Source organism: Frankliniella occidentalis, unplaced genomic scaffold (genome assembly GCF_000697945.3).
Source record: "Frankliniella occidentalis isolate FOCC.00 unplaced genomic scaffold, Focc_3.1 Scaffold25, whole genome shotgun sequence".
In the NCBI taxonomy this organism is placed as follows: domain Eukaryota; kingdom Metazoa; phylum Arthropoda; class Insecta; order Thysanoptera; family Thripidae; genus Frankliniella; species Frankliniella occidentalis.
The window spans coordinates 1,773,551-1,786,995 of record NW_026267155.1 but is presented as its reverse complement, the minus strand read 5'-3'; the positions used below and the strand labels follow the sequence as shown (position 1 = coordinate 1,786,995).

The 13,445-nt window shown below is 49.2% G+C and overlaps 1 protein-coding gene and 1 non-coding gene across 3 annotated transcripts in view; one reads left to right on the top strand and one right to left on the bottom strand.

The window, feature by feature from the left end:
• Positions 1-13,445, bottom strand: part of LOC113212182 (uncharacterized) — a 30,448-nt gene that overhangs the window by 11,886 nt on the left and 5,117 nt on the right. For both annotated transcript variants that reach the window (XM_052265256.1, XM_052265257.1), the window contains exons 8-12: positions 7,291-7,623; positions 6,456-6,967; positions 6,040-6,175; positions 2,793-3,045; positions 379-758 (exon numbers count right to left, since the gene is read on the bottom strand). In XM_052265256.1, the coding sequence (XP_052121216.1) occupies positions 379-758; positions 2,793-3,045; positions 6,040-6,175; positions 6,456-6,967; positions 7,291-7,623 (1,614 nt within the window). The remainder of the gene's footprint in view (positions 1-378; positions 759-2,792; positions 3,046-6,039; positions 6,176-6,455; positions 6,968-7,290; positions 7,624-13,445) is intronic.
• Trnal-aag (transfer RNA leucine (anticodon AAG)) lies at positions 226-307 on the top strand. Its single transcript has one exon. It is a non-coding gene; the product is annotated as a tRNA-Leu (tRNA).

Genomic DNA, 13,445 nt, shown 5'->3' with positions numbered 1-13,445 from the left:
TTTTTTTAGAATTTCCTTCCGTTTGATTCTAAAAAATATGTGATTAACAAGGAAAGAAAGGGGACGGAGTCGGTGCCGAAAGGGCCCCTGCTGGCGATACTCCTTGCGGCGCGGCGATCTATGGCCCGATGCGGCGCTACCCCGCGCATGGCGCGCGCCGGCGATACCCCCCGTGCGCGATAGCCTTGCGATGTGCAGCGCGCTCTACTCGGCGGCCTTCACAACGGTAGCGTGGCCGAGCGGTCTAAGGCGCTGGTTTAAGGCACCAGTCTCTTCGGAGGCGTGGGTTCGAATCCCACCGCTGCCAGCTCTTTTTGTCACTTTTTGTGAAAACTGTTTTAAATCTGGTCTCGGGGAACAAAAAGTATGCATACTGACCGATCGAAATTCCTGCCCGAACGGCGATCCGAGGTCGTCGTCGATGTCGCCCCCGGAGGTGGGCGTCCCCCAGGCCTCCTCGCCCGACGTGCCCCCGGAGGTGGTGCCCGAGTCCTCGCCGCCCTGCGGCTGGCCGAGCGGCTGCGACGGCCTCAGGTAGCGGTCGAGCAGGGCGGCCGCGAGCGAGTCGTCGCCGAGCCTCTCCAGGATGGCCATCTTCTCGGCCACGAACACGCCCGCGCGCGCCGTCCAGCCGCGCAGCGAGGAGGCCATGCCGCCGCCGGCCCCGGGGGGCAGCGTCCCGGGGAGGCCGCCGTCGAGGCCAACGTCGAGGCCGCCGTCGAGGCCGGGAACACCCGGAGCCGTGGCCGTCGCGGGGCCTGCGTGCAACAACATCACCGCCTTGGTCAACGGGCCCGCAATGAAACGACTCCGACTTTTAACCACGTAGCCGCTCGGGAACAAGTATTAAATACGCCGGTTTAGCTAAATAGAACACACACACGCACACGCACACAAAGAGACACGGGTGGCGTTTGTATAGATACTAGGAAGAAAAGAGAGAGACGCGCACACTTTACATTGCAAAAGAGCGACAGACAGAGCGATGACAACATTTAGCATTCTGCGAATAGAAGTGTGCGACATCCAAAAATGTAAGGGTGTATGCCAAAATGTCACACACAAAAGAGTGTATGATCACATGTCCATTGCGTCGTGCATAAAAAGGATATAACAACTATGTCATTCCCAAACAAAGATGTGACATGAAGAAACGGGCATAGTTGTCCAACACAAGAAAGTGTGTGAGATGGTTGCCACACACTCTTTTGCGTGTGACATGACTGTCACACACACTTTTGTGTGAGCCATTTTGACATAATTCACTTTCAAGCGTTTGAATGTCGCACGCACTTCTACCGTTTTGGTAGAGTACATCGTATAAAAAGAGATTAAAGGCGGAGCAAGGCAGAGTCGGGCGTTATCATATTAAAAGTATGAAACGTGCTGTCGCAGTTTTACCCACCCTAGCCGTGCTGTGCAGTGCAGTGCAGTGCTGTGCCGGGCCGGGCTGGTCGCTGAGCCATGGCTGAGCCGCGCGCTACCGATACCTTAGGCCCTGGGTCCGCGGGCGCGGTCGGTCGAGAGGCGGCGGGGCGCGGGCGGGGGGCACCCCAAACCCCCTCCCGCGGGTGCACCCCGACCCCCTCGGGCCGCGCGGGGGCCGGGGGGGCTACAGCGGCACATAGCGCACTGCACCACACAGCATACATGCACCATTAGGACACGTGGTTCACAACACGCGGTTATTAAGCACAAGGGGGAATAGGCGTCTACAAATTGACACACCAAATTCGCCAAATTCTGAACTTGTTTAAACAAAATTTACCGAAAACTTTCGTGAAATTCGCTGGAGCTTGTTGAAATGCACTTGCAAAATTCAACCGAAGTTCATAAAAAGTCAACTAGTATTTACTTCAAAACTCTCAAAACATTCTTGAAATGATATCGAAATTTTTGAAATTCAATCACAATTTCTGCAGTTTAACGAGAACTTCAGGGCGGAATGCATACACCTAAATTGAAGCCCATTTCCCCCTGGACACGTGAGGCAGGAGGGCAGCAGGGGGTGCTGCGCGGCTACGGGGCGGGGGTTCACTCGGAATGGGTTCGGCACACAAACTTAAGCGCGTTGAAATGGTTCAAGATAAAGCGGGCACTTTACGTTCACAGTTATTTAAAGCGAAGGGGGCAGAAAGGTCTATAAGGAGGAAGCTAGAAACGACAACATAAACCAAAACGACGAGAGTAGTGATTCTAGCGCGGGGAAGTAAAGGTTTCAAAAAATGACGTCATGGCCAGTAATGCTGTGCAGCATCTGGCGTGTTATACAAAGGGGTGGAGGGAGCGGGGGCCGGCGGGGGCGTACCCGTTACTCCTCGGGGTCGTCGACGACAGTGTCGGCGCGGGCGTCTTGGACGGGCGTGGCGGTCTTTTCTGTGAATCGACGGAGGGAAGAAAAAAAACCAAAAAAAAACAAAACAAATAATGTCGTGCAGAAATCACCGTGAGCCTGGAAAACGAACGAGTTTGTTTTGTGACACACCACGCACAAGTCGCAAAAGTGTAGAGAGCACACACACGCTTGTTCGCACACACACACGCGCGCACACGCACACTCCCACACACACGCACACGCACTAGTGCAAACAGACACACCACAAGATCGCGTCGAGGCGGATGGGTGTCCTCCCCACCAGGCGCTCGACGTTTTCTAGGTCCTGCCGTCGGCGTGGAGGCGACCGCTGGCCAACCGAACCGGGGGCCAACTGCAGGAAGCAGGACGACGCCCCTGCTTTGGCTGGCGGCCGCCTCCACCACGGCCGTGACGTGCTCGCTCGTCGGGCTCCTACCTGACACCCGGTCCTCCTCGGCGGCGTCCTGGTCGTCCTCCTGCTCGCAGCCGTTGAGCTCCTCCTCGGCGGCGAGCCCGTCGGGCAGCGAGGCCAGGGTGCCGTAGCGGTGCAGCTCGCAGGACGAGGACAGCGAGCGGTACGGCGGCTCGCCCACGTCCGAGGACGAGTCGTCGAGCGTGTCCTGCGACCCCGCGCCGCTGCCGGCCGTACCCACGCGCCGCTGCTGCTGTTGCTGCTGCTGCTGTATTTGCTGCACAAGAAGGTGTCATGGCACCGTCATGAGCACCAAGAGAACACAGTAGGTGCAGGACGATGGAGACCGCATCATAGGGGCACCATGGGGACCCCGAGAGTACTTCACCACGGGCACACCACGGGGACACCACAGCAGTGGCGGACTGGGTGGTCAGGGGCCCGGGTGGGAAATCTGGAAGGGGGCCCCAGTTTTGCCTACCTTCCAGGGGCAATATATACGTAATAATGCTCACATGTCTGACTTCTGTTTTAATAGAGCATTCCGGTATAGCTGAAGAAGGCAGGGAAGAAGAAAACGGAAATCGCTATGCATTAACCTGGCGACTTCCGTTCTCTTGTTCGATGCATTCTGCTGCATTTCAGCTTTACCGGAATGCTGTACGCAATACGCCGGCATGAGCCAGAGCCCGTCGTATCCACCGGTTTCTGGATTAACATCGTCCCTAAGCGCACACGCCCGTCCCAAGAATCAGGATGGCACCAGACATCACCGTACTTTGGAAAAATAAAATGCTCGATTAAGGATAGACTTTGGGTCTATCCAGTCGCGTACAACCTACATCCTACAAAAGTACCCCCTCACCCTACCTATCTGGAGCGCTTTACAAGGCGCAGGGTAGGAGGGGTAAGCGGGCACTTATAGGATGCAGGTTACCCCTTTGAAAGCTGAAAATACTAGTTTAAAAAGAGGGCCTCCTGTCGTTTTTTTAAAAAAATATTTGTCTTGCAATCCGGCGTCGTAGTGGACACACTAGCTCTCGCTGGCGACACGCCACACTACGCCGACGCATATATACGCCTGCATCGTCGCTAGAAGAATGGGTCCGCCGGTGCTGCCTGATGACTGACGTTCTTTGGATCGGAGCAAATACGGGGAATATGTCCACGGACCCCACTTTCAGGGTAGCCCGGGTGGAAGGATCTTCACTTAGACTATAGTTTAAACTGTAGTGTTGAATCTGAAGACATCAAACTCCATTTAAACTGTAGAAAAAAGTCGGTAATTTCTGTAGTTTATTCGCGACTGCAGTATTGGGCTTTTGTAAACAGTTAGTCTGCAGTCAGACTGCACTTTTTATGTTGTTACATACTAAAGTTCCAATTTGCACTTGCGAGTTTAGTTAAAAGACATTATACAAACAAGTATCCATCCGTTGTTTAACTACTGAGTAAAAGTGTATTCTAAATTACACAGTTAATACGCTGGAATAACATTCTAAACAGAGATATCGGGACGAGTAATTCTGCGCTGTCAGTGTGTTACTATTTTTACAGTATAGCTATACTTTCCACTGCTAAGTGTACTTATGTTAAGACCTAAGGTACTACTCACAGTTGAAATTGTTGATTACATTAACATATATGAACACGAGAAGTATAGGTGAGAACTTTATAATGCTAGACTAAAATTTGGTGAATTTACTTGTTATTTTCACATTAGATTACTTTAGCGTTGTGTGGGTTCCGTTATACGTTTGGGATTTGAAAAATCTACTGTTAAGGATCCAGGTTCTTTCTGAAAACAAAAGTGTGCAACTGGCATACTTGGTAGTGTCTCGGGTAGTGTTCAACATGGTGCAAGGTATTAGGTGTTTGACTGGGAATTTGTAAACTTCCAAGAAGTATTCAACAGAAAATTTGAACATTTTAACGTATCCGAAGCGAAAGTGTTTAACTTTAATGTTAAACACTTTTAGTATTCAAATATGCAGTCGAACACTTAAGAGTGCACAACCTTGTGTTGAGCACTTGCACGCGCACGCCAGTTGCACATACTTCATTTATCATTACAAAGTTTAGTTATTCATGAGATGGATGGAACAAGGGGAAAATACGCGCAAAACTACGGAACCCAGTAGTTGCTTCAGTTGAATGACAAAGAAACTGTAGTTAAACTGTAGTTGGACCTGTAGCTGGGCGGGCTGAGACCCTCGGCATGACACCACGATACTGAGGCATCAGAGCTATGGCGTCGCAGTGGCTCAGTGGTCAGCGTGTCGGGATCTCAGCTCCAAAGTCCGAGGTTCAATTCCAGTCAGCGTTCGGGCTTCAACTTCAACGTTCGTAAGGTAAAGTGTAATAACTAATATGAAATATAATACATGGTAAGAAGCTAATCAGGTAAATAAAAAAAAAGTTCAAAAGAAAAAAAAAATTAACAACATTTTTAACACTATACTTTTTAAATATTTGCTACTACAGCGTTTCGTCAGATAAAACTAGAAATAAACTGTAGATAAACTATAGTAGTCCGAAAAATCAGTAGTTTTTCTATAGTTTTTCCGTACTAAAAGTAGTAAATTCTATACTTAGACATCACTAATACTGCAAAATTCTTCAGTTTAATTCTGGTTTAAACACACTTTACTCTCTCCTTTTTCACATGTTTAACAACTGTTAGTGGTACATTTAAAACACAGAAACATCCTAGAGAGTAAGTGAAGATCCTTCCACCCGGGAGCACCCCACATGACCCTCTTTTCAGAAAAAAAAAAGGCAACAACCTTTGATAACTGCGAAACAGACCCACGGGTTGTGCATTTTGGACCCCTAGTTTTATAATAAAGCATTCCGGCAAAGCTGAAATGCAGAAAAATGCAGGGAACAAGAAAACGGAAGTCACCATGTTAAAGCATTGCGATTTCCGTATTCTTCTTCTCCGCATTCTTCTGCATTTCAGAGTTACCGGAATGCTTTATTTAATATTTGCTTTTCCGGCGTGTGACCATACTAACTCCATAAGCGGCCCGTAGAAAAATGTTGCGAGCGGAGCGAGCGCGAATTTCTTTTCATGGTATAAGGTCGCTAAGAAGCCCTTACAAGTATTACATGGCGCTTGAATCTAGGGCCCGAGCCGGGGCCCCAGTCCGGCGTCGCGCTTAGGACTTTGGCCCTTGGCTCGGCACCTTCTCTCGAGCCCTTCCCACCTTCCCACCCTGGCCAGTCCGCCACTGCACCACGCAGGGACACCACGGGGACTGCTCCTTACCTCGAGCTTCCTCCGCCGTATCATGGGGCTGTTCTGGAGCTCGGCCTCGATCATCTCGTCCCACATGGCGTCCTCCTCCTCCTCGGTCATCCCCGGCGCCCGCGACACGCCCGGGGTGGCCGGCAGCACGGTTATCCTGCGGGAGCAAGGGGAGGTCAGCGTCGGCACATCGCGTTGTCGTCCGTTTACGACACGTCGGTGGAGGAGGCCGAAAGGTACTTCACTCAAAAAATCAGTGTACACCCTTGGAAAAAATCATAAAAAATCATGAAAAAATCAATAAAAAATCATAAAAAATTAACGAAAAGTCAGAAAAAAATGACAAAAAATTACAAAAAATCACAAAAAATCAAGAAAAACAGAAAAATCGGTGTACGCTACAATTTACAGTGAAGGACCCCTCGGAGGAGGCTTACTGTGGCGGGGCGGTGAAGCCGCTCGAGGTGTCCCTCGGCGGCGGCACGGGGGCGGGCGCGAAGGGGTCGCCCGAGATGGCGCCCCCGAGCATGGACATGCCCGCCATGAGCATCCACGGGCCCCAGCCCTGGTCGGGCTGCTGCTGCTGCTGCTGCTGGCGCTGCTCCTCCTCGCGGAGGTGGTCCTCCTCTGCCTCTTCCTTGATTTGGTCCCTGAACCGCGGCACCTCCTTGCGGTAGTACATGTCCCCCCGCAGGTGCGGCGGCTCGTACTTCCGGTAGGAGGACCACGTCGACGTCGACGCCGCCGGCGGCGCCGGGCTGATAGTGGACGGCCGCGTGGACGCGTTCGACGGCGAGGGGCAGGTCGGCGGCGGCGTCTCCCGCGACGACGAGGAGCAGGCGGGCGCCGGCGCCCAGGGGTTGTTGCTCGGCCGCGTGGCCATGCACGTCTTGTGGCACTTCCGGCAGACCGGAACCTTCTCCCCGGACGTCCCGGAGCGGATGGTGAGCTGCGGAAGCGGGATCGTCGTGCGTCACATTAACGTCAAAATGTTGACCCGAGAGTGGCCATTTTCACCCCGACAGACGCTTCCGTCGGCCTGCGTGTGACGCGTCATTCAAGGCGTACGCCTATACCAAGTCTCTTATAATAATTAGTTAAACAATTAAATGTAAAGATTTTTTTATAGATAACGATTTTTTTTGACAAAACTTACTCATGGATTCTATGAAGATTTCCCCTGACCAATATTACGTTTGCCGTTGTTTTTTTTAAATCTTTTTACTTGTTACCCGTTGTTACCGCTTTGTGTTTCTGAGGCAGCTGTCGCACCTGGCTGTCGGTGGTGCTCCTGCTGCGGCTGCGGCCCAGGCTGTCCTCGGAGAGCTCGAGGTCCTCGACGCGGCTCGCCCGGCTGCCGCCCCGGAGCGGGATGACGGCGCTGGCGGTGAGGCGCAGCTCCTCGGACCGCCGGTTGAGGGTGTCGACGCTCCACAGCTCGGTGGGCTCGGGCTGGTCCTCACCGCCCTGCTCCAGCACGCCCAGCTGGCCGCGCATCCAGCGCGCCAAGTGCAGCGCCGAGCCTTTGGAGCCAGCCGAGCGGCTGAGCTGGCGGCAGCGGTGCTCGATCAGCTCCTCCACGGCCGAGTGGTCGTCCGGCGCCGCCTGCGGGCAGAGGGGGGGCCGTCAGCACCGAGAGCGCACCACCGCAACTCAATGCGACGCGTTGCAGAATGCCTCATTTTTATTTTATTTTTTATTTTTTTGAGGGTCCTTTCGACTACTAAAATGGTCAACACGTCGTGTCGAACAACGTACATAGTACTGTTTGAGAAGACGTCTACTCTGGAAATACAAGTGCACAAATGTCACATACCTACAGGTGTGAGAAAATATTGTCGCACACCTGCGGGTGTTTGAATTTTTCACACACCTTCAGGTGTGCGATATTCGTACACTTGGATTTCCAACGTATACGTTCACCAAGTGGCTGATCGGCCCCGTCGACATCGGTAGTTGGACTGTACCGCATGAAGGCTTGCGGGTGGGTTTGCCTGTCGCTTCGCTCGCACCTCAACCGTGCGCGTACATGTGGCGCTGTGTATAGGAGTGGGCCAGGCCTATCAACCACCTGGTATATCATTTTGGTCTTGTCTCTATAGGATTGTCACAAACTACACAGTATGGGTAACTAGCTCATTATCCAGTATACATATTATGATTTGTACAAAACTATATTTTGACAAACTATATTTCACCAATAGTTGATCTACCTATCTTTGTTGTCTATCTGAATCAGTATGATTAAATATGTATTGTATTCTACGTGGAAATAGAGGGTTAAACTTTACATTCGTTTTCTCCAAAGTCATCTTTGAAGAGACTATCTATATCTACGGCAACATAACTACTAACAATATTTTTGGAGGGTAACAAATATCTGGAGCAGTCTAAGTAATAGTCTGATTTTATACACTTTAACCGCCAGACATTCTGAATGTCTGTCTATTGTATTATATATTCACACAGTGCTAGGTTTGAGTGGTTTTGGTTCTACTATTTGCATATGACTCACGTCTACATTTATACACTAAATATCATCGACACAGTAGTTAGTCACTCTAGCGAAATGGTATACATACGTACTCTGCACTAATCTGAAATATTATTTTGTCAACAAGTAAATTTGTAACTGTCGTTTTCATAAGAAATACGTTAAAACAAATCACCTCTACTGCTGAGAAACTGATAAAGTATTTCCCTCCGAAAACTTTACAGTGCTCTTTCGGCTAGTACTTTACAATATATGTTCTAATTCAGAACTTTTCTTTCGAAACTACTTCTCAACAGAACTATTCTTCGACAGGTTTTTCATATTGTTAACTCTCTAAGGCTATCTTCAGGAATAACCTACCTACCGGCGACAAACGCCGCAAACACAGCTAAAAAACCACCGTGCGAAAAGAGAGAAATGCCTATACGTTTGCCATACCTTGGCGCTCTCTCCTTTTTGTTGTTCTCTTCAGCGCTGCCAAAGTTTTTCTCAGGAACGCTTTGCAATTACTGACATTCGCGCGAAACTGACTAAAGATCCTAAAGATGCGGGATCTCCTCGCAGAGGATGGTTCTCGAGTCTCGCACGAAGGCTGGAATGACGCAAAGGTGACAATAGTGAGCCGGAACCGTTGCGCCATGGACGTCTACGTCTGTTTCGGAATCTTCTCTTTTATTTACTCATGTGCAGGTGATTTGTGCAAAGGTGACCCGTTCATGCCTCTCCGTGACAGAAAGTAGTTTGACCAGCAGCAAGACCAGATACAGAAAGGCTTGATTTACTGTGTAGTTGCACTCGTTCATGTTACCACTGATGTAGTGACATTTTTCTGGCCTGTTCTTCGGGTAATATGTACATGCTAGGTAGGTGATGTGAGTGAATAGGATAGGGTTTGCAGTGGATCACTTCCAAATCCAGTTTTCATGGTAGGGCTTACATAAGTCCCCCATATAACTGCTTTGGATTGTGATTGTTACAGTGTAGGAACAAGGATGGCAGGAGGGTAATGAGCAACATAAAGGCAATCTTCGTTACCACGCTCATGCATTGACAAGTTAACGTGGGATGTCCAAATGCTGACTTCCGATTCCAAGGATCGTGTATTTTCTACGGTTGTAATAATTAGTGAAAGACGAAAACACAATATGTCTTGTAACAACGTACCTGTAAACACAGAGAGCGGGACAGAAAAGCCTTGCGCTATTCACAGCATCCGACACTACGTTTCCTTGCACAAAAGCGAACTCATATATATAGCAGTGCGATAACAAATAAATGACACTTGACGGAGCATTTTGGACATCCCGAACGCAGAGAAAATTGCCTAATGTTAGTAAGCGTTACCCTCCCTCCTCCGGTTCCTAGCAACTCTATCAGATAAACAGACTGGCGAACGTGTGAAATCAGTGGAGTTTCACTACTCCAGCAGTTTTTCTGCATCATCTGCTCACATTAACAATAATGCAAAACGACTCGAATGGGCACGTTAAAACCACATAGATTTGAGGTTTGAGTACGACACCCATAATTTCTCGTGCATTATTAAAGCTAGCCAGTCTGATTATCTACGTGAATTTCTGAAGAAAGAACACGAAAAGCTGAGCTTATCTCTCACCACAGAGGTTTATTTCATTCGTAAACACAGACATACAGAATACTTTCAACATTTCATAGAGATATATATTTTGCACAATATATGGCTCAAACAAAGCTTCAATGGAGGAGGGAGGGGATAGGTCGTTTTAGCGGACATCAGATAGCGGAGCGAGACTAAATCATAAGGAGAATCGCGAATTCTAAGCAGTAGCCTACATAAACAGATAAGGAAAATAACGGGACTGTAACATACTTTTTTGTTATATGATGCGAAATAATCGGGATGAACTATGTTCATATATTATGTTTCGTACGACCGTCGCAGTAAAATAATTTGGGATATGCAATTAGATGAGGTTTGACCTCAAAAAGTAAGTGGTAACAGAAAACTTGATGTCAACACATCCGGAATATCATTAATTTATATAATTTTTATCAAGCTTTACACTTTTAAAGATATGGTGCCCAAATTATTTGCATAGAGATAACATTAAACTAGTTAGGACCTTTATGACTTTGATATGGTTATAAGAACTTCTGAAATTCTATTTGGCACATTTGTTTATAAAGGATATGCGAAATTGATTCTACCGAGGCACACTACTTGTCACATAGTCAATTACCTTGCTGGAAAGAAAGCATATGTGAAAGCTGAAAATTGTCAAGAGAACAGTGCGATTGCAGTTTATCCTTTAGGCTCCTTCAGTGTCGATAGCATTTCGACAGATTTCCGACTTTTGATGTTATACCAAGGTGCCCCCCCAATGAGCGTTCCCCGAGGTGAACTGCGCGGCTGTTTGGCTTGCCTGCTGACCGTTGCCTTGGCCGTGCCCAAGAGCTCTGGCGCTCAGGGCGGGCTGCCAGCAGGACACAGCTGCTTGGCGGGTTGGCCTACCCATCGCACCACAGGCGCCATCGTTTGCGGTGCCTCGAAAAACATTCTTTGAGGGGGCACCTTCACATTTGTAATTCTTCTACTTTTCACATCTTGTATTCCTTGGGCGGTATCCGACCGTACTAAAGAGCCGACGTTTGAAAAGGACAAAGCCGCAACTACGGGTGAAACAAAGATGAGTGCGCATTGGATAAAGTGAGGAAAATTACGGCATTCAGTGGATTAACGAAGAAAGCTGAAAGACTCAGATCTGAAAGCGGAGGCAGGTGGATTAAGTGTGCGTTCCCAGAGAGGAAGCCCGTACGTGGTGTGCCTGTCGAGTTTATTTAAACTTTCTGTATTTCTTCCTGGGTTAGACGTGGATAGGCGCCTATAGAGTGCAAGACATTAAGACGGGTTTAGACTGGCGTTTAGGGAGGCAGCGCACCTAGCAGCAGAGAAGATATAGGATTATATATAAACTCCGTGTCGCGGATTTAGACCTCAAGCCGCAGTTTTAAAATGTGCCCAGTTTATATGGGAGGTAAATGTTTAGTTAGGTTTAGTGTTTTGACGCTTGCTTTGCTCGGTGGGGCCGCGGGGTCTGCTCGTGGACCGCCGGCGGCGCCGCCTCCGCGCAGACGATGTGAACCTCCGCAACGCAGCGCACAGCTGAAAACCGTTTGCACTTTTATTTCTTTTTCCCTGGCCTCTTTTGTTAAAACGCTATCTAACTATCAATTTTTCATGAAAAAAAAAAACCGCAGCTGCTGCTTTTTTTTAAATGATCCGTAAGCACTTGCTATATCCTAGTAGCTGAGGCGAATTGATGAGAAAAAACGAAAAGCTACTGATTTGGTGCAGAGACCCTATTTGCGTGTGATCCACTGAACTGAATCCTCCGCTAAATATGCCTACTTTTTCACTCACCGAAACGCATACCAAAAATACCTGCGGATTACAATTTTACAGACCTGCTTTGCAGCTGGGTGCCACCACTGGCGCGTGATTAGCACTACGAGTAGCAGATGCAAAATGTCATAGACAATCATATTTGCTTGAAGTTACGTTTTTCAAAACAAAAAAAAAACATCCTTTTAAAAATCAACGGTAGGACTCCTTTACTATCACAACAATATGCCGCAATTACGCAAATAAGCAGCTTGATGGAGGGGGACTGGGGGTGAACTTAACTCACTTCGTGTTTTATAGTGTGCACCGTCACTTATTACATCAATCCAGGATTCAAGAGTCTATACGAAAATATTTAGTTACTTCACTAAAAATAGGAAATACAAAAAAAAATCTTTCTGTCTGGGACGGTTCCTAAAACCCTTTTTTATGTTTGCCTCTCAAGGTTACCATTAGTTGTTTTTTTTTAACAATGTAGGGTACAAAGCTCTACGGCTTAAGTACTCGTCTGAGATATGAGAGGATCACTAATATATCCAATAAATATTAACATACTCTGAAAAAGATATTTTTTCAATCGATCTTTCTTTGAAAGCGTGACATTTATATTCCCAAAGTTTTGTACTAAGTTGTGTGCTTCTGGGAGAATACGTCAGGACGCTTTCACTAGAGTTATATACAAAATACGCGTACAGCCGAGAGACTTTGTGTATTCTCTTTTTTTCCAGGGGCCTGGACTGAACAAGTCTCTCGCCTTTACGCGCCAAGTGTTGTCTTAAGTCAAAATCCTATATACAGGTTGGTAACTTATGCCCCACCGAAATCAACATAACAAACACTTAACACAAAAACAATCACCCCGGTGGTTTTAATTTATAACTAGCAGCCTTTCTTAAGACCCAGTTGTTTTTTGTCGTATTTTTTGGTACATTTTTGCGGGGTTTCGCGTCGCTTTAGCTGCACCGCCTCCGGTACGATGACGTGCTCGGGGCGGGCAGCGCGTTACTTCCGGTCGCCTTACTTCCGGTGGTCTTACGGGCCGGCTTCTTGGGCGCGGGGAAGAGCGAGCCCGTCTTGGAGCCCGGGGTGGGCGCGGGGGACGGCGCGGTGGACGGGGGCAGGGATGGAGGGCAGGAGGGCAGGTCGTGGGCCGTGGGCGAGTGGAAGGCCAGCGTGGACGTGGACCTCTCCGCTTTGGACTTGGACTTGGCGCCGGACCTCTTGGACGAGGTGCTGCCGCCCGCCTTGCTCTCCGCCTTGGAGCTGGCCGAGCTGGAGGAGCGCGTGGACCTGGCGGCGCTGCGGCCGGGGGGCAGCAGGGTGGAGGGCTTGGTGGGCTTGCGAGGCGCCTCGGGGCGCACCGCGTCCTCCGCGCTGGGCTTTCTGGGAGGGCGGTCGTCCTTGACCGCCCCATCTATGCTGGGTTTCCTAATCGAGTCTCTGCTCGACTTCCGGGTGGGTTTAACTGGCGGGACGGACCCGGAGGCCGTGCTGGACCTCCGGGACGGGGCCTTGGGGGCGGCGGCGGCGGCGGGGGGCGGCAGCGGGGGC